General features: G+C 35.5%; 1 protein-coding gene across 12 annotated transcripts in view; it reads right to left on the bottom strand.

The window, feature by feature from the left end:
• GPC5 (glypican 5) overlaps positions 1-25,059 on the bottom strand; it is a 727,382-nt gene that overhangs the window by 445,329 nt on the left and 256,994 nt on the right. For 9 of the 12 annotated variants that reach the window (XM_067293223.1, XM_067293233.1, XM_067293241.1 and 6 more), the window contains exon 6: positions 21,594-21,714. The exons of the other annotated variants lie outside the window; for them this stretch is intronic. In XM_067293223.1, coding sequence (XP_067149324.1) covers positions 21,594-21,714 — 121 coding nt within the window. The remainder of the gene's footprint in view (positions 1-21,593; positions 21,715-25,059) is intronic. 12 annotated transcript variants of the gene reach the window in all.

The raw sequence follows: 25,059 nt of genomic DNA, 5'->3' as shown, positions 1-25,059 counted from the left end.
GTGTATATAGGCTTACCAAGAAATGGCACAAAAGCAAGATGAAATTTTTGCCATTTTACAGTCTCATATGACTTACAAGACTTTTATAGGAAACATGGCTCAAAATTCACCGCTCCTAGAACTTAAAATGTTCATGGCCATCAATATAGCAAAAGAAATGGAATGTATGCAAAAATCTTTGATGAGAGATTTTGATTGCAAAATTTACCAATTAGAAGTTCAATGGAGATAGAAAAACAATTATAATTTAATTCTATTTTTCTTTACCAATATAATTGTGAACTTACATCTCTAAAGTGTTTCTGGTTATTCTGATGGATAACACAGACAGTTGATTGTTATGTGGAAATATACATAGGGCAGACAATGATTGAAATACATTTACATGTATACTCAAGGATCAACAGATACTGAGTTTTCGTAAAGATTTCTCTAATATTTTGGAGGGGGGAGTTTGGGGAATTTGTGTTTTACTGAATTTACTAGTAGCATGATTATTGGCTCTGTCAAGGCAATAAACTCTGAAATAAAATCAGTTCATCAATAGCATTTCAGAAACATTCAGTAGAATGAGGAAGATACTATTACAGTAATTTTTTAAAGTAGTTATCATTGATTTTTTTTAAGTCCTAACCATTATTATCGTTTTGATTTCATGAAAACCCCCTAAAAATAACACAACCATCATTTCCTGAGCTGCAAAAAATAAAAAAGAACTTTTTTCATCATTAGTACTGGAAAGCACATAAAAGATTTGTAATCTCCAGTTTTCAGGAAGCAGGCTGTCATAACCAACTTTTGAACAGACCAAAACAGTTTAATATATATATGTCGACTGGAAATGCTTAAATATTTAAGTGAAACTCAAATAAATGTAAATGTATAAATTTACACCAGCATCTTTTCCTCTTAATAATATGAATCACTAAAATTAAACATAGAATCTGAAAAACAATTAGGAAAAATTGAAAGGAATTCCATAGTTCAACTGGGTTCATGATACAATCAGAGGTAATGTTTTTATCTGAAGGTTCAGTTTTCACACTGATAGACACTACCATATTAATAATAATACTATCTAAGCATTTATGAAATAAATTATAAAAATAAAAAGCAATAGAGAATAGCATATTGAATTTGTAGAGAAAATTTAGGAAATAAGCGTATAACCATCACCTGGATCTATAGCTGTACCAATGATAAGAAGCCTCCCATGAGTCTAAATTACTGGAGAGTATAGGTGGCTAAAATTCATTTTGTGATCAGTTACCAGACCCAGGTGTTACCTTTCTCATTTGCTTCCAGCAGATGAGCTTCAACTGCATAGAAATTCTTACTGCTAACTGGCAGACTGTCCCTTATGCACAAGCTTAGGTTTCACATTTTATATTTCATCCCATTTCTATCGCTGCAAGCCTCACAATCACTTAGTTGCTCCTATATGATCTGACTTGTTTCTTATTACCATATCTCCCATCTTCATATCATTTCCAAATATTTAACACATTATCTTTTTAAGCCAAGGTCATTGGCTTAAAAGTACTTGCCAAAGTATTTAATATGAGTGGCTGCAGTGTCAGTCTTTGAAGAACTCTGTTAGTAATCTTCCTCCAGGCTAATAACTGCTCTTTAAACACATGCTGCTGAATTTTTTCTTCTGAGATAATTAATTAACTACAAGCTCTTTAATCCCTATCTTTCCATGCCCATCAAATGTATTTCATATGACATTATAACAACTGTCTTACTGACACTCGGATAAGCATTTATTTTATGCTACGTCAAGCAAAGCTTCTGCATTTTGTTTGCTTGGAATATTGGCAAGATATTACATTGCTCTGTCACAACGAACTCTCTGTAAACTCATGTTGTCTCTTAACACATTTTCTGTTTTTCCCCTTCCCTCCCATTTTTTCCCTAAATTGATTTATATTGTTGTGGTCAGTTTACTAGGTGCACAGAAGTCTGAATTGATACTTAATTTTCTTCCTTTCATCTTGATTATCCAGTATTTCCATGACCTCATTCCCGTAATTCACCCTCCCTTGCATTCCTTATTCAGCATCACCTTTATTATTGGTTGTACAGAAGTTCAGCTCTCTCTAATTTGCTTCTTATTAATCTTGCTGAAGCCTTTGGTCACTGTTTGTGGCTATTCTACCATTATTTATTAGTTATTTACTACCTTCTGCAAGTTTAAGTTAGCTTGACTTTTGGCAATTCCATGTTATCCCTGCATTTTCTAACAAAAAAGATGTATTTTTTTCTCGTTATCAGTCTTCCTTCCCAACTCTTATTTCGTACAGACTTTTGCATTTTTATTTATCCATTTTGATTTGAATACCAGCTCTGTTATTTTAATTTTTCCTCCTGTTTTCTGACATTCCAACTAGAGATAGTTGCAACAATTTTGATACAATCTGTATTCAAAATCATGAACTTCTCAGAACAGTCACTTTCATATCCCTTACTTTTTCAAAGTTTGCCCTTTGAGATAGAAGAGTGTTAGCTACAGAGCCTTTGTCCATGAATGTCTCCTATCTTTCTAGCAGTATGTTAATTTAAAATGTCAGAAAGCTTGTTAAGGTGACTAAAGCACTTCAGTAACATGGGAAATGATCACCTGATGTCATTGCCAGCAAAGCACACAGGACTACATTTAGTCCCTGCTAACAAAGAAGAGTCCATTTAGAGTGCCATCTCTTTAGGTGAATAGGGTTTAGATTGTACCGAAGTCTTAGGGGAGTGAAGCAACATTTTCCCTTTGCTTACTCTTTGTCTATAATGAAAGTATTTTTCCTGAGAAATAGATGACACATCCAACTCTAAATAAGGAATCAATACATTATTGGACTGCTATTGTAAACTTCTGTTGCTATAAATTTTATCATTTCTTTATAACTCAGTCTTTCCATCAATTCCATTTGGGAATTACAGAATCCCAAGCCTTTATGGATTTACTTTGAGGTTCATTCTTTCTCTACTTTACAATAGCCTAGAACTGAGGTTTTAGATTTCCTGGGCAAGCACTACAACTACTAAATTATTGGCAAAAGTCATCTAATGTGATCTCAGTTCCTTCTCCTCTTCTTTGTCTGCTCTGGAATTACTTCAGTGCGAACACAGGACATAGTCTGCAACATTATTGGCTTAAAATAATTGTGTCCTCATCTTGGCAGTCCTGCAATAGCTGTTTGGGGAGCTCTACTGTGGAGCAGAGCAGAGCTAGGTAAAAGCAATCCTCTCCTCCCTATCATATCACCAAAATTCATAAAAAATCTAAACAAAAAACTCTGCAAATAAAAATGAGGAAAAAAGAGCAGTGAGGTGTCTGGCAGATGGGACTCCTTAGACTGGTATTTCTGCTGAAGCCTTGTGTCATGAAAATACATCCTGCATTAATTAATTTTAAATTACTCCTAAGGAATCAGCTCTTCAGGGGGCTTTAATGAAGCTTTGGTGCCTGGGGAGTTGCTAATGGGTTTTTAGAATCTACAAGGTTTATGTGGAAAAGTAAGTGGTCAATCTGTTCTTACAAGATAGCTGCCTAAGGTCCACCTAAACGAGATGCAAACAGAATTTGGCATTGCTCACAATGAGCGAGATTTATGCTACCAATTGTATTTCTTTGGTAAAAGACTTCCTGATGTCTAAATTCAGACTGTGGTCATTCTAGAATCCCCCAAAAGAAAAATGAGATATCCTAGAGTGTGATTCAGGCCATCCCAAGTCTGAATTGCCTCTAGAGCTGTATTTTCCCCTTTATTAGCACTCTGTTATATGATTCAAGATGGTCTGAGCCCAGGCCAGAACGTTGCTTTCAATATCAAAGGCATATCCTATTCATGACATTTTTTTTCTTCTAGAAATATACACAAAACAAATATACTATTTTCCTGTCCTTGAGAACTTGCATATTTCACATCCTGAATAATGGAGCTGTCATACAAGCTAGAAGGCAATAAAGGTAGGACTCAAAAATAATTATTGTAGTGCATGAAACTTTTATTGTTTTAACTGCATTGGCAGACAAAAGAGAGAGGAAGAAAGAGAGAAAGAGGGGGAGGAAGAGGGAGAAGAAGAGGGAGGGAGAAAGAAGTTGAGCAGCATGAAAAATTTCATAAACTTTAGCCTTTCACCTGAGCCACCCATCCCTGTACAGTACAGAAATACAGAGGTAAAGAATAGAATCTCAGGGTTTGTAGATGACATTATATGTTCTACAAAACTAGAATGTCTTACAGACAGTAGCCTTGAATGTAATCAGGTGAGGTTTTAGCTATAAATTCTAGAAATAAACTATAGTAATGAAAATAATCTCCTGTGATTTGTGGTATTGATTCCTATAAACAGACTCAAGACCTCTATATCAGAAAAACTGTCTAAAACATTTTAAAAATATATTACAAGACCTATGCTCTAAATCTCATGACTGCAATCAGAGTCCACAAAATATACATAATCCCATGAATTTTGCTCTTAAAACAGGTCTCTTCCATTATCTCAGAATATTTAGTCAGGTTCATTTGGACAAAGGACAGCAAAACTAAATAGTAACTTATTTAGTAGCAGTAACAGTAACAGAAATGAACATCTTTTGGGCCCAGTATGAAACATCAGCAATTTAAAACTACCAAAACATTTTCTGAAAATTCTTTGAGGGCTTTTGTTATAAATAATATCTAAGACCACTATGGATGAAAAAGAATATATTGCACTTTCTCAACTTTTTTTGTTTTATTTTACAGCCCTTTACACCCAAATACATTCCCTTTAGGTTCTTAAGAGAAACACTTCTTTCCCCTTTCTTCTCCTTCCCCTGCAATTGCAAAATTAGCTCAGCCAGAAGAATGCTCTGTAGGAGATGCCCTTCAGTATGATGGGGAAAGTTGCATTTCCTCCCACTGATTATGCTCTTCCCAAAAAGCCTATCTGTAGTGCAGAGTAAGTGGCTGCACTGAAGATGAGAACCTGGTGACACCTGGAGTGCAGGGGATTTGGGACGAATTCTGAATAGTGTTTGCAGGAGCTGATGAAGCAGTGAAGAACTGTAAGGAATCTTCCCAGGAGGTAATGCTATCAGTTCTCACAGTAGGCTAAGCTAAAGTTTAAGGTGAAAGATTTTATATCTGGGGCATAAGGAGACAAGTAAACATAGATTGCTACATTCAAGGGACCTGGAAAGTATGGCTAACATACTGTAGTATGTAGTATAACATAGGTATGTAGTATAACACACTGACATCTGTGCAAGCTGGGCGGTTCAGAAAGCTTTGAGTAGGAATGGAATAGACAGACAAATTGGCAGAACACAAAAGACGGATCATTAAGCTATGCGCAAAGTGAAAAAATGTGGAAATGAATAATTCACAACACATAAAAGAAAAGTAAAAATCAGAATTTCAAAAGTGTCAGAAGATACTTGACAGACATTCTGTGAACTGCACACGCTACGTTAGTATAGTCTCAGCATCAAATACAGTGTCGCAATAGGGAGCGATAATATTTTTCTCATAAATGTTAGTTACAGTAAAATAAATACAAATACTTGAAATCTTTCCTGGAAAAGTTATAGAAAGCTTTTTTTCAAATGAAAATTCTGGAATATTCAAGAAATTGCAAGTGATTGTTATTTTGAAAGTAATAACCAAAACACAGAAAAATAAAGAATGACACCCACATGCAATTTATTAGAAGATGGGGCCTAGATATGCAAATGTGTCAAAATTAAGAATCTTCAATGAAGATCTCTTTTAAAAACAGATACTGAATCAAAAATCTAAAGAATGGCTGAGAAAAAGGTTTTGAAGAGAACCTATTATACAAACATCAAATAAAAGGTAAAATAGAACTGTAATTATTCATAACTTCTTATTTGTTTGGATTTTTCAATTATTAACATTTTCACTTACAACTTTTTTCAAGAAAAATATTAAATATATTTTTTCTTTCGATTCAATCATTTATCTTCCAGGTTTTTTTCCCTTCCTGTTGAAAAACAGTGTTGGGAAAAATAAGAAAGGGAATGAAATAGAAAACAAAAGAAGTAGTGGAAAGTAGATGATGTCAAAAAAAAATCTTTTCGATTGAAAGTCTCATTTAAGATCAATACCTTTCTTTTTTGAAAAATTCTAAATAAAAGCTTATTCAAAATATCCCCAAACTGTCATTTTTATTGTTTACTATGTTTATTCATACAACATTAGTTGTCAATCTGATTACCTGCTTTGAGGCAGGTACCAGCTGCACATGCACTGCATAGGCAGCCTGTAACCCTAATAGACAAAGTTTTGACTCCAGAAATGAAGATGCTGAACTGAAGAATTTCAGGAAGACAGAGAGGAAGACAGCCACACTCTTTGAATATTCAAGGTAGCATCTCCACTGCTGTTAAGGAGCAGGTTCTTATAGGAGATCCATCATGGAGACCTGAGTATAGCAATCTCATCTCTGAGCTAGCAGCCCCAAAAATCAGCTAGAAAGGCAATGAACTATTAAAGGCAGAAATAATCCCAGTGATAGACACTCCTCATCCTCTCACACTGATTCTTTCCCTGGGAGAAGGGATTCCTACTGCGACTAGAAGTAAGCTGAAATGGTGGGCAGATAGTTCAGTGTGTGATGCTAGAGAAGAACTTACAATAAAATTACCTGGTCACGGTGAACCATATGGATTGTGTGGGCTTGATGCATAGACAAGATGTCTGAAAATTTCTGGAGAGGAACCAGTATAAATGGTCCATGTAGATACAAAAAAGAAAGAAGGCTCTGGAGACAACAGTTAGGCTGTTAGGATGAAAGATAAAGACCAAGCCCTCCACAACAGCATTTACTGACATACTTCTAGTATCACACAACTAGAGAGGCAAAGCTTTAATCCACAATTGAAAAAACAGTGAAATTCAAAAAAAAAAAAAATCAGATAAATCAAGAACTGGAGACACTTCAGAAATAAAGGGAGCAGGTACAGGAGGGACTAACTGCAGCTGAACCATGAGGGAACCAGATGGCTGGCACTTCAAACAAGACTTCAAAAAGGTTGTAAAGGAGTTCTTAACAGAAGAATAGGGTAACGCTGACAGCTGGGATAAAGTTTATAGTCGATGCAAAGTGTTTGAGAGTGGAAAAGAGAGAGACAGGAGGACCTCTAGTGAAGGATAAGATGGAGGATGGCAACAGTCAAACAGAAAGTGGAGAAGAACAGACAGAATGGATTGAATTATTCTAATGCATAAAAGCATTTTCTGAATCAATATTGAATGTCATGCTCCAAGGTTATGCCAATACCTGACTATTCAAGATCAGCACAAGACTTATTTGGAAAGCAGATTACTGCCTCTCTGCCTATTACAAGGGTCTAAAATCAGAGGATGAAGAAATGAAGAAAGTAGTGACGGCTACTATTTTGAAGAGGCTACTGTATTTCAGGTCTGATATGGCAGCTTGTAAATTTTCATTAAAAGGTAACATTGTTAGATTTATCTATATTGTGCTGCAATTTTGTGTTTGCACAGATCTCTGTGCTTTGACATTAAAGTTCAACAGAACAAATTTAGCATAGATTTTAGCAAATAGTTCTATGGCAAGACTAAGTCAGAGCAAAACAGCTAAGTTAACAAGGAAATTACAGTCTGTCTATGTCTTTAGGGTGAGATTCCACATTTTCAAAAAGCAAAAGATCTTGCTTGAAGCTAGCTAGAATGCTAGAAGTAGGAATTTGAACTTAGATCTCTTTCAACCTTATCACTATGTTTTATCATAGTCATTCATTATTTGCACTTTAAAATGCCTCCCCATCTCTCACCACAATTAAAACAGAAGTTTTGACAGAAGCTGTAACACACTTTCTTTCCTATGTGCATATATGAATATTTATTATCTGACAGCAACACCTTAAGTCAGATATTTAATCCTAGTTCTTTCTGTTATAGCCATGACTGACTCGGAAGCAACATTTCTGTGTCCAAGCTGAGCTGTCACTGTGCCGACCTTCATACCAATGGGAAACACAGAAGGGCAGAAATCCATTAAAAGACATGCCGAGTAAGACAATGAAACATGATGTGGAACTGGGTGAAAACCATGGAATCCTTTAGGAAGTCAGGATGAGAAACTGGGAGGGCAATTAAGAGGGTCAGGAAGCAAGAAGCTGAATAAGGGGAGACTGGTCCTGGGAAAATAATACTTTAAGGAATATGGAGGAAGGATGGGACGTTTCTCTCTTTATTCCTATTATACATCCCAGGGACAGGTTGAAAAGAGGGGAAAGAAAGACTTTTATCTAAAATTAACTCAAAGAATTTGTAGCTGTAAAGGTCTTTAGCCCACACAAAACTTCCTTTGGATTTGCACAGCCTGGACTGTGGGCCAGTATATATATGAGCAGAATTATACAGTAATCAGATGTCAAATAACACTAGATATGGACAGCAATTACTTTTAACTATTTTAATCTATTGAAATGACAAGTAAGTGACAGGAAGTGAAGCTTCCTAAACGTTATCATACATACAAAACTGTGCTCTAGGTATTCTGTTTCAGAAATTACAGATAACAGCAGTGTCTTAGGGCTTTCTCTATAAGTGTTTTACAGCTCCACTTCATGGGGGTTTTTTCTACAGCTCTTTAAGTCAATCCAGTGACGTAGTCCATAGATCAAGCTGCACTGCTCCCTGGGACAAAAGAAAAAGTTGAGGAAAAAGAGGAAGAAGAGGTGTCTCATCAGTGTCCCACTACCAGAACAGCTGGAGGGAAGGAAGGAGAAAGAGCTACATCCATTTTCTTTACAAAGTGTGACCTGCGGGGAGGGACATAACAAACCTTGCAAACAAATGAAGGTGGTTCTTTGGCAGCATGAGAACAACTAGATCGTCCCAAGAACTTACATCTTTCTGCTTGTAAAGAAAAGGCCCACCAGCAACAGGCAAAGGTCAAGAAGGGTAAAAGATAGGAAAATTTATGAGCATTAAGGAACTGGCAAATAAACTGTCTTCATGCCAACAAATAAGTTAAAATTAACTTAGGATGTAAGGTCTTGGAAACTCACTTAAAGCAATGTATGCATTAAAGTAAATTTAAATGAGACCTGTTTAATAAAGTATATCAGGGCTCGTTTGTTAAAACATTTCCAGACATAAAATTTGAAAAAGATCATTCGAAAGTAGTAACTAACTTGTTATGCAAAGAAATATATAAATGTCTTTTCAGTCATGTTACTATCAAAGTCATGAATTGTTATATAAGTAATGAATCTGGACCAGTTTTCCCCTGTGAATGGATTCTCTTATTATGTTTATGTGCTTATTGTAGAAGAAACTTGGAATCAGCATGTTTAGTAGGGTTTTTTTTTGTTTTTTTTTAATTGCGTATCAGTCAAATAAAGAGCAGTGTTACTACAGGGAGCTTCTCTCCCTATAGTTGTTCCACCACAAACCTAAAAAATATCCCTACTCTGCCAGGAAATATTTGTATTCTCCTGTTAACTCTTAAAACAAACAACACCACTAACAAAATTGCATAGCACAGCTTGTTTCTGACATTTCACTTTAATCCATAACTGATGCTGAATAATTTTGCTGAGACTTAATGCAAGTACTTCCCCTTGGGCTTCAAACCTTCAACCACTTGCTGGCCAGCTCCCTCAGGATAACACCAGCGGTGTGATAAGCAAAAAGTGTACTCTTAAAGTATGCGCTACAGTTTCAGATATCAGATTGTGTTATCCACATAGATTTTACATGCACACTACAGGAGTGAAACGCAGTTTAATCCACCCTAGTATCTACTATGCTGCTGTTTTCTGTAATTTCTTGCAGTGACAGAGAGAAAAGAATGGGGCAGGTGAGTTCTGTGGGGCAAAAAGCAGCCCTCATAGACAACACAGGATATTCATTTTGATGATTTCAGACCATGATTTCAGATTTCAGTATTCAGAGTTCTCCAGACTGATATTTCTTGTTCCTGCAGAAGGCATTGCTTATTGTACAGACTGACAAGGAGAACAAATTATGATGATGCCTACAGCAAATGACTTGCTCTGTATTGCTGTCCACACGCCACTTACTCTGAGGATCTCCCAGAGCTGACTAGAAGGAAATAACCTGGCTCAGATAGGATACATTCAATGTGCTCAAAAAGGATGTATTGCTTTTCAGGCCAGAAAGTCTGTAGACATCAACTTTTCTCTCACAGCAGTTGACTATAGGATGACATACTGCTGCAATTCCTTTTTGCAGTCTTTTGCACTACAGTGGTACCTGTTTTGTTTTAGATATCATAATTTTGCACAGTGAGCATTATACATATTTCAAAAAATAGTTTTATGAGCACTGATGATAAAGAAGCCTGATTCCTACTGCTTTCTATTTTGTAGCTGATGACAACCTTTGCTCATGGTCACAGCATTTATGAGGACTGTTCCCCTGTGTGTTATCTGCTGTTAATAAAGCAGGAGTTCACACAGTAGCATTTTCCTCAGCTGTGGCACCTGGACTGACAAGAGGTAACATATTTCCATTTTATCAACACTTACTGAAATTTGATTATCTTTGAAATGATCTTTGCTGCTGTACAGAATCACACCGAGAAAATTAAAGTGGGGAAGGCACAGATCAACAAGCACTAACATACAAATGTGCACAGAGCGTGGTTATCGTGCTTATTCCTTTACTACATCAGCCAAGAGGATCCGCTCACTCAGGAATTCCCACAGTGCTGGTGAGACCAGCATACATAGCGCCACATAGGTCTTAATGGCAGCTACTGTACCATGGTACCTTCCTGTTACTGCTCCACTCTTTTTTCTTTTTCAGTAAGTTTGCTTGCATACAGAGTATTCTGTTAATGTTTTTATATTTACAGGCTTATATGTCTGACATTAATTTGTATGAACAGGACTGTAAGCTTCTCAAATTTTTGCTGATACTCTTGCACCCTGATGTGATATTTAATATCTGGGCCTCTACTCAGAAGAGACTGGCAATGAAGTTAACTATATGATCATTTTGTGACATTTCAGTAAGTTAGAACTTTTAGTCCTGATTAAAGAGTTGATTTCTTGCTTTACTTAAATCTTTTTAAGTCTCTCTTGATATTAAAGTCTACATGTTGAAGTCTGCACTTCTCTTCCCTTTCTACCACATATGTTGTTCTGAATATGTCACTTCAGGAAAATTCCTCCATCTTTTATTACTTTAACATAATAACTGTAATTATTGGTTTTCAGAAGTAGATACTGTAATGGTCTTTGCTTGGATGCAAATAACAGCTTCAATTAATTCAGCTTCCTCTAAAAACACTTCTGTTAAGAAAGTAATTTACAATGCAAATCTAAAATAGCATTTAAAATGCAATGACTGATTGAAATCTTATGCGTAAAATCATCATAAGATTAATCCAACCTTTTTAGTAGTAATCAAGCTTATTCAAAACTTTATATAAAATATTTCCAAAACAAACTAGTCTAATACTTCAGAAGATATTTAGGATAAATTCATTTTATAGCAAATTGCATTCCACTGAAAAATACATTTTATACAGAAACTAACTAAATAGTAATTCTACTATTTTAGAGGAATAACACAAGCCAGTATGAATACAATGTAATAGCCAGATATTCGCCTTTACTGGACATGTATGTATTCCAGTATAGTTAGCAGTTTGTGGCAAAATGAGCTAGGGCAGTCCCAAAACTTATTTGTTTAAGTGAGATTCACTGTACCATATTTAAGCCTTATTAGATTAGCGATATTCTTATCACTGCTAATGTGATAATACCAGTGAATAAAAAAACTATTAATAGGATATGTTTTTTCCTGCGTTATTGTTATATCACTTACATTTTGGTTCATTGTCAACCTGGTCTGTGAACACAGAAGATGGAATGAATAACGTTGTTCACCCTGTACACAGCTGAGGCGCACAGGTAGCTCTGTAAGTCCAATTAGTGTTCCACATGAGAAAAAATAGATATAGTTCTTCAATCGTAAGAAGAAGGACTCTTTACACAAATCCAGATTCCGTTAGTCAGGTCACTTGCAGCCTAAATTCCTAAATTCATTTCCAGTTGATTATACACTAATTGGCATGGTTGGCTTTGCATGACAATTGATTCTCTAAATGAAAAGACCAACAGCAAAACTAATCCACAATACCGCATGCTCCCTAAAACAATCTTCTATTGAAAGTGTTCTGCGACAAGCCAATTGTTAAATTGACATTCACTCAAAATTAAGTGCATTTCCTGTACTACTTTGCTTCCTTCTGCTCACAAGACATCACCAAGGTTAAATACAAGATATTATCCAATAAAAATATGAAATTAGGCAGTGATAGCTTCTTTAACCTGTAAGACAATTTTAATAGACAAGAAATTTAAGGAGGTTTTTGCCTTTTTTATATCTATGAAATGCACACATGCCAAAAGAAATCCCAAGATGTTTTGGATGACAGATTCTCCCAATCCAAGTAGCTAGTTAAAAATCTGGCAATGTATCCACTGTCATACATTATGCAGTATAAGTCACATCCATTTGTACAACTAATGGGGTGCTGCCTCCTTGCCAAAAGAAGGGCTTTTCTATTCTTTGATGAAATTATAGAAGGAAGCAGAAATTTCCAGCCCTCACAGACTGACCTCTGAGCTTCTGGGGACCCCCATTGAAATTAAGGAGAGTTTGAGTGAATATCATTGTGACTACCAGATCAGGGCCCTGAAGCACTTTTGAACTCTCTGTTCTGTCTCAATTATATATCTAGCTATATATATTCTCCTTCTTTCCTAAATTGGGATTGGGAATTAAGGGCACCAGACACTCCTTTTCACTCTCAGAATTGCCACTACTTTCCAAGAGGTAGGGGAGAAACCTCTTCTTGCTTTCTTAGAATAGAATAATAGATCTATGGCCACAGTTATGGAAAGTTTGGAAGAAAAAGTATTAAAAAAACTATAAAAAATCCATTTTTAAGAGAGCCAAAGAGCATAAATAATAAACTATAGATAGGAAAAATAATTTCCTCTCTATAGTTTCCATAGTAGTGCAAATAATAAAATAGATCAGATTTTCTAAAGTAGGCGTCAAAAAAACTGTGTTCCTGATTATATTGTTTGTTATAGCCATAACTCGTCTGAAATCTCAAAACCCTTCCTTTGCTTAATACTGTACTTAAAAATGAGAAGCTACAACGTTTCTCATTCACTGACAAACCCTAACACAAGCATTTTGCACGACTATAGCAACAAGCAATTTTGGTGCAAAACAGGCTTGTGCAAAGACCATCTGCACCATAATGAATATTTTAGTTAGTGTCACTATCCACCTAAGTAGCAAGAAAAGGCTGTCTTGTTTTCTGTGTCGCTGTTGTCTGCACTAAATGGATAAGAATTGGTAGTGTCTCCCTGTCACATCAATGTGTATGCTTTCTCAATATGAACTGTGTGCTGCTTTATAACTGAAGGAAGAAGAAAGAAAAAAAAGGAAAAATACAAATATTAATCTTTTGGGGTAATTAGCTCATCATTTAGAGTTTTACTCAAATTTGGACCTTAACCCTAGGTCCAGAAAGCTCTATATAAAGTACAGCACTTTTCTTTTGTTATTCAGATTTAGAGAAATCAAAAGCTTTTCATTTAAGCATAAATACTATTTAAAAAATATTACAAAAAGTAAAGATCATTTGCGCTAATGCCTGGGACTCTAATTGACCTTTAATAACTTTGATAACTAGTTAGTGAAAAGCAAAACCAAACAAAACAAAGATTACTGGGATCTCATTAAAGACACTGACAAAAAGGACTGTGTGTCTGGTGGCCTGCTTTGCTCAATATACCTCCTAGGAAGCTGAACACAGGGACATAACGGGCTTAAGTTTGTTCCTCCTCTGCCTTCCCCCTGCAGACCACATAGGTTTGAGTTTACACATAATTTTTCCAGGACATACAGTCACTTCAGAAAGTTCGTATAACTTTTACTGTTTTGACTTTCAAGCAGAGAAAGAAAGACCACCTTTGTGAGCAACGAAAGGGGCATATACCTTCCTTATCATCACAGAACCATTAAGAAAACCTTTTCGCTCCAGAGAGATACAAAAGCATCAGCAATGCTGCATTCTGATCTGTATTTTTGAGGCTGGAAGTGTAAGATGTGGAGGATGTAGCTCAGAAGAGAATGTCCTCTCTCATTCCTAGCCGTTTAATATCTCTGCAGAAATTACATCAATATCTTACATACAATAGTAACACTCAAAGTATTTAACATATCTTCGGCACTAGCTAGCAATCAGGAGCTGAGGTCAGTACTGTGTGATAAGCCCAGTTCTCCACGTATGTGCCAAAAGAGAGGAAAAGCTCACACAACAAATATAAAATAGACTTGTCTGTCAAGGAGGAATATCCTAATAGTGACTAGAATACTCTGCTATTATGCCTTTCATGGATAGAATTTGTCCCAGGGTTTGAGTTCAAAATGACAAGGGCATTATATTAATCTTGGAAGTAAAACAAAAGGAGGAGCCAATGCATCAAAAATGAAAGGAGGAGCCAACAAATCACTGGAAATAATTTAACATAATTAAGATATTGAGCTGTCCTGTATCTGCAGGAGTGGTTAATCTACTTCCAGAGAAAATAAAAAGTGTAAAAGACAGACAGTCAAAAGAAAGGAAAAAAATGAAGTAAAATTAACAAGTAGATATAAATTTATAATACATAAAAAAAAACCTCCAAAACTTTTGATACAGTCTTTCCTATTTAAAAATAAACAAAAATTATAAATGGGTGGTATAGGAGCAAACACAGCTGACAGGAAATTTTACTTCCCAGTTACCTCTATGGGGCACCTGTTATTTAACTGCAGCAAAGTGCCAGATACAGTATATCAACAAAATAAATTTCGGAATAGAAAGGAAAAAACTTTTTCAAAGAGAGTCTCAACAGCTTGTCCCTGTTACTGAAGGCAGTATCAAACCCTAAGTGTTTGAGACTGTTAAATGCCATACTCTTAAGAATTCACCCATTGCATGAGAAAGAACTGCATTTCAATCATGAATGGAGTCATCAGAAATTATAATTTCTTAAATTTATTCAGCAGTTTGAACTCTTATAAGAGGCAGAAGGATTTTAACTATTAGGTAATTATCATAACACTAAAGAAGGCACAAACATGATATCAGTGATCAAAGGGAAGTGCAACTGCAAGTACAACATCTTGCATATGAATAATTTAAAAACACAGTTCTTTGTATGTGCAGTTGAGAACTCAGGTAATGTATTCCATCACCAGTTCCAATATGTACTTGAACAGCTCTTATGAAAATATGTATTAATCCACCTATGCTGCTGTTCATTGAGAAAAGCTTTTAAAAGCACAGCTGGGAAGTCAAGTTGTTGGTATGACAAATCAATGTCAAAACAAAATCCCATCTCACTATTTTTGTAACCTTTTTGAGATAGGCAAATGGGCAAATGATGGTATGGTGAAACACAGTACTTACAATGCTGTAGTAATGAACACTAGAAAAGGAAGAATCCATATGTCACCAACATGAAATGCTTTATGAATTAATGGCATCTATTCAGTTAAAGGATTTAGACATCTCTTTGTTCAGCCAAGACCCATGCTTAATGTGCACATGTAGTCAGAAGAAAGTTAACAAATGTTAAGATGCATAAGGAAAGAAATAAACAAAATTGTTTAAGGATGGCAAATTAATCTCATCTCTGTCACTCAGAATTTCTGAGATGTACCTAGAAACCCGCTGACAATAGGTACCAACCGAACATGATATTAGACTTAATTGTCCATAGATCTGATCCCACATAAAAAGTGTATATTCTTATAATTCCATGCTATAATACTTTTCCCTTTGGCACAGCAAATTATGACCTGAATTTGAACCAAAACTTAGGGTTCAATTACTGAAATATAATTTTAAAAATTCTTTAATCTGTCATGAATCGTTTCATAAACACGTTCAGCTTTTATACAGTTATAAATTAGTAGTTGGATACTGGTTTTAGTCTATCTTTGGCTTTAAAATTTGTATCAATAACAAAAATATTATAATGAATTCTCATTTCAGTATAGATCTGACTAATTATAATTAGATAACATTTCCATTAGTAACATTTTTCAGCCCTTTGCAGTGAAAACAAATACTATGCCAAATACCAGACCAGGGATATAGCAATATAGCATGGGAGCTCTTCCAGATGAGTTCAGGCACATCTTTTTTTGCACCTAGAACTAGGAAATCACTTATCCTAATAGTTAAGTTTCCAGTATAGTCAGTGAAGAGTGGCAGGTGCCACTGGAGATCTCCAGAGGGAGATTTTGTCTACCTAATTTGAACAGAGAGACATAGTGGAATTTTTTTACTATGGCAGGATTTTCTAAGATTAGGAAGGTTTTATTTCACCTATAAATACCAGCTCCAAGAAATGTCTATTATTTTCAAAAGCATTCATTGGGATTGCCTTCTGAAACACATTGAAAGGATCAAGTTCCACATCTCCTGTAATCACAGTACCAAAACATCATATTTACTTCATAACCTTAGTATTTGTACTTGCAGGAATGATAAATGAATCATGTTTTTAAATTATTGGGGAAGAAGGAAAAATAATTACCATTATTATTGTTGCCATATGCAACTGACTTTGCTTATCATGATTGCCTATTAAACAAGAGTGACAGTTGCAGATTAGAGTACATATGAGAATATGCACTGAAGCCATTATTTGCCTACCGTGAAGATAAATGAATGAGGAAGAGCCCATCATTTAAAAAGCTCTCCAAAACACCAGTCTGTACAAGTAAGGATTTTTTACAAAAGAAGGTGACTTTGTCAAGCCATTTTCACCACTGATTGTCATTCAGCAGAGTTCAGGTTAGTTCCTCTAATTGCACTCTGTTGCTGGCAATATCAACCCATGGAGTCGAGAGCACAGATTATAGCAGTCAGGGTCCAACAGAATCAGAAAGTTCTATTGATTTTTGGTAAATCCACTACTTACAGAAAAAGAAGGGTTACTCTGAGCCTCTCAAAAAGGAGAAGTGTCATATGGGCCACTGTGGCATGTAGTAAAAAGGTCTCTGTTGTAAAGTCTGTGAACTATTGTGCTAGTTTAACCCCAGCACAATAGCCCAGAAACCACAGCCTACTGGGAAGAAATACTTTCCATTATGCAACAAGTTTTATTTCAATGGTTTAAAGTTTTTATAGACTAGAACCTAGAAAATTAAGAATATATTTAAACATCATATGTTTAAATATTTTAGAGCAGATTCTTTGCTAGAGATCTTTATGCACCTGTATATATACCTAGTGAGAAAAGAGGAAGCACTCAGAGAGGCCTCTTCTTTGCTGCAGGCAGAAGAGTCTTTAATCATTTTCTCATGTGCACATTAAAGATAACCAAAAATGGATTTTTGGTGCACCTGTCTGTCTTTTGCTACTTGATGATATTTAGTCATGTGTACAATAAATACGTGCAGTCTGATTTTCTGGGAGCTCACTAGAGTTAAATGGGCCCTCCCTTTTATCTCAGCATATTCATTTTCCTGCCCTCCTGCCTGGATTCTTGAAAGTAAGAAGTAAAATTTATTGCAGTTGGTGAGAAAAGTGATAATAGATATCTGCTTCAGTTGAGAACAAAGGGAAAGGAAAGTTTTAGAGAACAAAGAAGCTTTCTAACACATATTTTCTACTCTGGACATAGTAGAAAGAATTATTATTTCTGTTCTGGAAGGGCAAAATTTAATATATCTCTATCTGACATCAGTTCTTTAGTCTCAATGCCAGACTGGTCATCCACATTGAACTAGTCCTATTATGGCTTGATTATCTTTTCTTTTAATCATTGGAAAGAAATATTTAACCACTAAATCAGAATGTTTTTAAAAGCTCCCCAAATATTTGGATGTGTCTTTACAAGTTTCTGGCTGTCTGAACTATAATCAAGATCTCTGAAATGGAAAGAGTAAGTTCAGAGAAATAAAAAACAAAAAATTATTCTATGTATTTCAGCCCAGCTCAGATACCTGCAAAAGGAAAAAGTTTCATTGTGAAGTAGAAACTTTAGTTTTGCTTATGGTTTGATGATCCTATGATCCAACATAACCCTTTGAAAAAGCAGAAGGTAGCAGTATGAAAAGATCCAGTATATCCGCTAAATATTTCTTTTTATCAAATGACACAAGGGTGAAATTCTTCAGTTCAGACACCTAACTGCAGGGGTCTACAATGTAGATGCCAACATGTGGACAATGTATCATCAGCTCCTTCTATATTCTGCGTGCCTAAAGAACTACTCTTCTCTTCCTGAAGCAGACATTTGCATTTGGTCAAATGAACATCTGTCTAGGCTCCATGGACTACATTTACATGTAAGGGAAGCTTAAATGCCTACATGTAGGTGTCTGAATACAGAAATGAATCCCACACCTACGGTAAACAAATTTCAGAAGCTCATCATTGATTACATTACATTTCAGTGCTTTTCACCATGTTTATTGTCAGAAGTGCCAGAAGTGACATTTCTGATTCTGCTGTAGGGTGTTTATATGTGGTATGCACGTTTCAGTCTGGAAGGCCTTAGTACAATGATGGGCTACACGAGCAAAAAAAAATCAGGCTATCCTTACCGCTGATTCACAGAGCTCTGGTGTGGTTGAGAAGGAAGGGCTATATCCTATGATGGCATCAGGATAGAGAGAACAATGCTGCTTCAATATTCTGTATCTTCAAATGTTTAAAGGCTGATGTGGAAAGTCCCCCAAACCTGAATTATCACTCTTTTCCTTTCTCCTAACAGAGAAAATGGCTGCATTCCATGCTCCATATGAAACACAACTAAATAACATAAATTAACTTGTTTTGCAAACAAGGTTACAGCAATTACATATACATGGAGTTTACATACAAATAATACAAATCATCTGTCATATGAGGAAAGGCTGAGAGAGCTGGGACTGTTCAGCCTGGAGAAGAGAAGACTGAGGGGAGATCTTATCAACATGTAAAAATATATGAAGGGAGGGTGTACAGAGGATGAGGCCAGACTCTTCTCAGTGGTGCCCAGCGACAGGACAAGAGGCAACAGGCACAAACTGAACCACAGTAAGTTCTGTCTGAATATAAGGAAAAACTGTGAGGGACGTCGAGCGCTGGAGCAGGCTGCCCAGAAAGGTTGTGGAGTTTCCATCCTTGGAGATATTCAAAAGCTGTCTGGACATGGTCCTGGGCAACCTGCTGTACATGACCCAGCTTGAGCAGGGGGCTTGGATTAGATGATCTCCAAAGTTCTTTCCAACCTCAACCATTCTGTGATTCTTTGATTCTGTGAAATATACAGTTGCCTACAAAAATGGCAAGTTACATATCACTGCTAATTTGTGTTACTTTAAAGCTTGATTAAAGCATACAAACCTCCATAGATTTCATGAACTATTAGTTCTGAAAATCAGAGAAAATACAATTTTGCTACTAAATTAGCTATTTAAGCTCTTGCAATGCATTAATACTGCTTGGCTAGAGTATTGGGCTTCAATTTGTAGAGATGTGACTTCTACCTGTGAGGCATCCACAACACATTAAATTTCCTTTATTTAACCTCTCAGGCTGGTCCATAGTAAGCTTAACATGTGATTCATCCTTTTCATATCACAAAGGACAAAAAGGTGATCTTTTGAATTTGAATCTCTAATTCACCCTCCCCAGCCTCCTTCTCCAAGCAGTAAATGGTAGAGAAAAAAGCTTTTTCTGCAGTTTCATCAGCCTTTTTATCTGATAAAAAACACATATATTGAGTCTCTAAGGTATTTGATGTTCTCTTTATTCTCTAACCCTATTTCAATACTCAGATCTGAAAGAAAGGAAACTGTCCCATAGAAAGATATTATATTTGCAGGTTAGTAAGGCTTGCAGTATGTAAATTTTAAGCCCTTCTGACCAAGATCCGGTCTAGTCTTCTGGGACAAGGTGAATAAGCTCTCAAAATGAAATATCTTATAATGGAATTGTTCTGTTGCACTCTTTTAGATCCTCACCTGAGGAGGAAACAGCACAACTCCTAGTCTCTGGGGGAAAACAACACAACAAACTATACCATGCAGTTTTAATATCAAAGGATGGCATTCCTGATAGATGAAAGACCTTGAGGATTACTCACAAGGATTTGCATTTTTTTTTTTCCTTTGGAGAATAATTTGTAGTTCTTAATTAAGCCCCAGCATCTCTTTGGAGGCAAAACTGTGCTCACTTACATACCATTTTAAGAAAGTAGAGACAAAAGCATGCCGAAGTTGAAAGGCTGAGAAAAGATGCTTGTTTCTAACTGGAAGAAAGAATGATTGCTTTTGAGTTTGAATCTGGATGCCACTTCTCCTAGAAAACACCCTGACTAAAGGAAGAAAATTTTTCTCTGTCTTGTCTACTTCATTCTTTCTTTTGTTGTCAGAGAAAACTTATTTTTCAAAAATAGAGAAATAAGAACCAACAGAGTTCATCATGAAGCTATCATTACAGTTAGAATGGCTTTCTTATTTCAACTCCAGAAGTCGCTTGGGAAAGTGCATCTAAAAGCTGCCAAGAATATGGAAGAACAAAATTAAAGTAGTTCCTTAAATGGAACTAAATGAACTAGGTAAAGAATAACCCTCTAATATCCCTAATGCTCAAGCTTGGGGAATGCAGTAGAGAGGAGAAAGCTGCCAAGCTTGCACGCCCTCCCTAAAGGGCCTCTCCTTTTACCAATGCTGAATACAAGATATGGGGCTAGAGGGATTACTGCCAAGTAGACCAATGCTGTTAGAGCATTTCTTATATCCTTAAGGCGGCTGAGTCTTCAGATCAAAGTAGAAACCTGTATTTTCTGATTGAAATACGGAATCATCAGCCAAACTCCTGTTGATTTCAATAGTGTCAAGTTTTTGTCCTGTAGTTCTGGCTACCTACACATATAGAGATACACTTTAACGACATAGCAAAAGATAGCTGTAACACCACTTAGATATATTACAGTACTACAGTTATGTAGAAACATATTGGAACTGGCTGCCTTGTAAGCCTTGAATTACATCAACAAGTACATCAGGTCATGTACACCAACTTCTACAGCAAGCATGCTGCTCTTGTTCAGACTTCCTAGTATTTCTGCTTGTCATCTATACAACAAACCTTCACAGCAAGTCTTGTTTGGAAAGAAGCCAGATTTAGGAAGAAGACATGGTGGAAGATTATGTTTTATTTGTTTTCAAAATTACACGCCCTGTTAACACCCCTAAATTATACTGATTGCACTTCTATTTATTGCAATGCTGAGCTGTACTCACAGGTACAGATGGCCCAGCTGCCAGAGACTTATTTCCAATGTTCGCCTACCATACACAAACCTTTTAACTAAATCATTATTAATAATGGAGCTGAAATATTTTATGCAGAAAATAATAGGTTTTTGGTGTGAGAGTGCATTGAACAATAATTTGAATTAACAATTAACCTTTAATGAACAATAAATTCATACTTTCACTACCAGGTTGGTCTTTAGTGTTATAACTATAGTAAATAGTACATATCCATAGGTAAAAGCAGCTTACCTGAATAATATGTTTCAGCTTGTCAATAATTTGACTTATTACAGGATCTGTTCCTTTCACTTTTACTTCTGGATTTCCAGACTGAGCTTTGATTCCACTGCCAACCACACGATGAGTGTAGCTAGTTTAACACACAAACACACACAAAAGTGGTTTATCAAACTATTCTACTCTCAAAGAATCATCTTCTAGTCTAAATTAATTCAAGCCTCACAGCACAAACATTCCATTTTAATGAGATACATTCATTTTGTGCACATATTTTTAATAGAAAAGAAATATAGCTCAGTATAATTAGTACATTCCATAAAGTAGTATTATTTATTATAGCTTTAATTTTACCGCAAAGTTTAACAAGAAAGTAGTTATATAAATTTTGAAGGGATAAACATTTAGATCTATGTGCTATACTTTTTGTGTGAAGGCTGTCTTTATTAAATACAAACTGCACATTGATTGCCTAAATGCATGACATTTTAGATTTTAAAAGCAAACTCCAGATTCTACATGCACTGTATGTTCAGAGCAACATCTGAAATTTCTTAATATTTTTGGTGAATTTACATGCAAATAGAATAATTATTGCAGGACAATAGTAAAATCATGCATAGATTATTTGGCATTATATAGCCAATATAAGTACAGAGGAGACCAAAATTAATTTAATAGATAATTTTTTTAGAAAACAATTAATAGAAACCAGATATATGTTTGTTCAAGAAAGAACTGAAGGAGTAACTAGAACATTGCTCCTAACATGCTGCTCTGTCAAAGCTCAAAATACAGAGACTAAAATGAACCACTTTGCAGAATTCTGTGGTTTATTAAGATACAATTCTTCATTCACCTTCCTATCTTATATGCAATACTCAGGTTATGCAAGAAAATCTGGATGTCTACACTCTCATCACAGATACTGTACATTATGCAAATACCCTCCATATGTTAGGTTTTGTCTGTGTACTTTACAAGAGGATAGCTCTATATATCTCTGTCTCAAAAATATTTTGCCAGCTGTTGTTCTGTAAGAAAAAGAAAAGAAAGAAAGAACTCTATTAAGAACAGAGTACAGAAATGTCTAATTCCTGCCTACTAAATACTTGTATGTGCACAGGCAACATGGCATGTTTAAATTCTGCAGAATCTGAGTTTTAAGAAAAATTTTGCTAGTCCTCTTAGCACTACAGAAAGCCTTCCATGTGTGAAACAACCAGAGGAAAATTAGTGTTGTTTACTGCCTGAGTTTGCAGACAGCTGGAAAAAATATCTCTGAGGGGCAAGGACTCCTCTTCTTTGGGTCATGATATATCGAATACTAAAGAGGATACTTTAATTACATCACTATTTTGTCACTGATCCTTCTGGCAGGTGGAATTGGGAAAAGAGGGAGGGATCAATGAGCTGAATTACAGCTGGTGGAAATTAGCATAAAGAAAGGAATATGGAGAGAAAATCAGAAAAAAAACATACAAAGACAGAAAAGAAGAAAAGAAAGAAAAAAAGGATAGGAAAAAAAATTTTAAAAAGGGAGAAATAGTCCTAGAAAAGAATGAATGTGTTTTCTCCACTTCACAGTACTTAAGGGAATGCTAAACAATGAATGATGCTCATTAAAGTGATGTTGCCACATAGCAACAACATATTATCTTTTTGGTATTTGCTTAAATATCGCCTTAACTTAAGTAATATTGAGGATATTCCTAAGGATGCATACAAGGACCCAGATACCATTCCTAAAATGACTTTGGCCATCTTCATAGAACGATATTAACCCCTTCATACAAAATGACTCTAAGTCCTCTGTAGGTCTCAGAAATTACAACTTGCCTTCTATACATGTGACAAAAATTATTAGCTTCTTTAGGCATTATAATAAGACACTTCATTTTGACTACAATTTCTGCAAATGCTTGAAAAGTGAACTAATTCTGAGGCCCAGCAAGGCTCTTGCTAACTTTAAACAGATAAAAATCCAGCAGTCTTTCATTGCTTAGGCCTTTTAAACATCCCGTTTTGCACAGAAAGTACTAAAATTCTAGACCCTCTACATACAGCTCTGCATACTCTATTTACAGCAGATGTACTCTCTATTTCTTCTGCACTCAGTCAAGTTCACTGGAAGTAAATATAATATCAAATTTAAATTCAATTATGTATCAAGATATTACAGCAATGATCACCTAGGAATAGTCACAAGTCAAAGTTTAAAGGCCCAAGCTTTATTCATTCTTCATTAAAGAAAATATATTGTCAGCTGCATTCAATATTCAGGACATACTATATCAGCTAAAGGTAAATACTAAAAATAATAAGCCTATTACTAAGGCCATTACTGAGCCCATTACTGATTCACTAGCCAAACTATTACTTGAAATAGATGTTAATGCTGCACAATCAGGAAAGCAAAGCTTAATGTAGTTAATGTAGTTCATTAGAATGTGGCAGTTGAAATGATTTTAAAAAGAATCTTCATAGCAGTATTGAATATACTGAATATATGAGCAGTTGACGTACTCCACAAAGTGGTATTCTGGTTTATAGCAGACAGCTTTTTGTGCTTTGCAAGACTTTTACTCCTTCAAGACTTTTTAATTTTGTGTCAGGGAGCATCTGACCTTGGAATTAATTCTGTAGGTTCTGGATGCCATTTTTCTCTCAGGAACATCTCTTATAAAGCATCACATATGGAAAGTAAAAGGGAAAATGACAAATAAAACCTAACACTCATTTGCATGGGGAAAAAAAAAAAAGGAATGCAATACAATTTGGAAGTTGGAAGCAAAAATGCTTTTCCTCAAATTTGATAATACTGATTTTGCGTATCAGTTCACAGCATAAATTTTGAGCAACCCTCTTCATGTAATGCTGCATTGCTAAATGATACAGGTCTCAACAGAGAACCCCCAGGTGTTAATACATTCAACACACTGCAGTAGATGAACCCACCTGATTGCATTTTTTCCTGGCATTAGAAATCCTAATTCATATTAAATTTGCTTTCACTGAAAAGTGTTCTGGCTTTGAGCAATTTACATTAAAAACTGTCATTTAATTTTGAGTCTTTTGTAATTACAGGTGCTGACAAGTCACCAGGCAGGTTGAAAACACTTGTTTCTTTCTTCTGGTGTATAATAAGGCATTCACAAAGCCTTATGAAGCATTGTGTTATTGATTCTTACCATAAAAATAAGTTTATGAAAGTCAACTCTTCTTGCTTAATCTACTCCTCTGCTGAATGAAATAAGGTATTTTTTTGCATACAAAAATTCTAACCTTACTTATATGTTGTTTTATTTTCCAAAATTCATTGTGTTTAATTAAGAAATGTCTATAAATATAACATCTTCAGACATTCTAATGTAGACTAAATGATCTGTCGGAATTAAATGAGTTGTTGGGAATCTGAGCATGATACATAAAACGTCATCCCTGTAGACTTTCATTTATATGCAAAATATGTTTCCCC

This window comes from Apteryx mantelli, chromosome 1 (assembly GCF_036417845.1).
Source record: "Apteryx mantelli isolate bAptMan1 chromosome 1, bAptMan1.hap1, whole genome shotgun sequence".
Lineage (NCBI taxonomy): Eukaryota > Metazoa > Chordata > Aves > Apterygiformes > Apterygidae > Apteryx > Apteryx mantelli.
The sequence above is the reverse complement of the archived record's forward strand: the minus strand, read 5'-3'. Positions and strand labels throughout refer to the sequence as shown.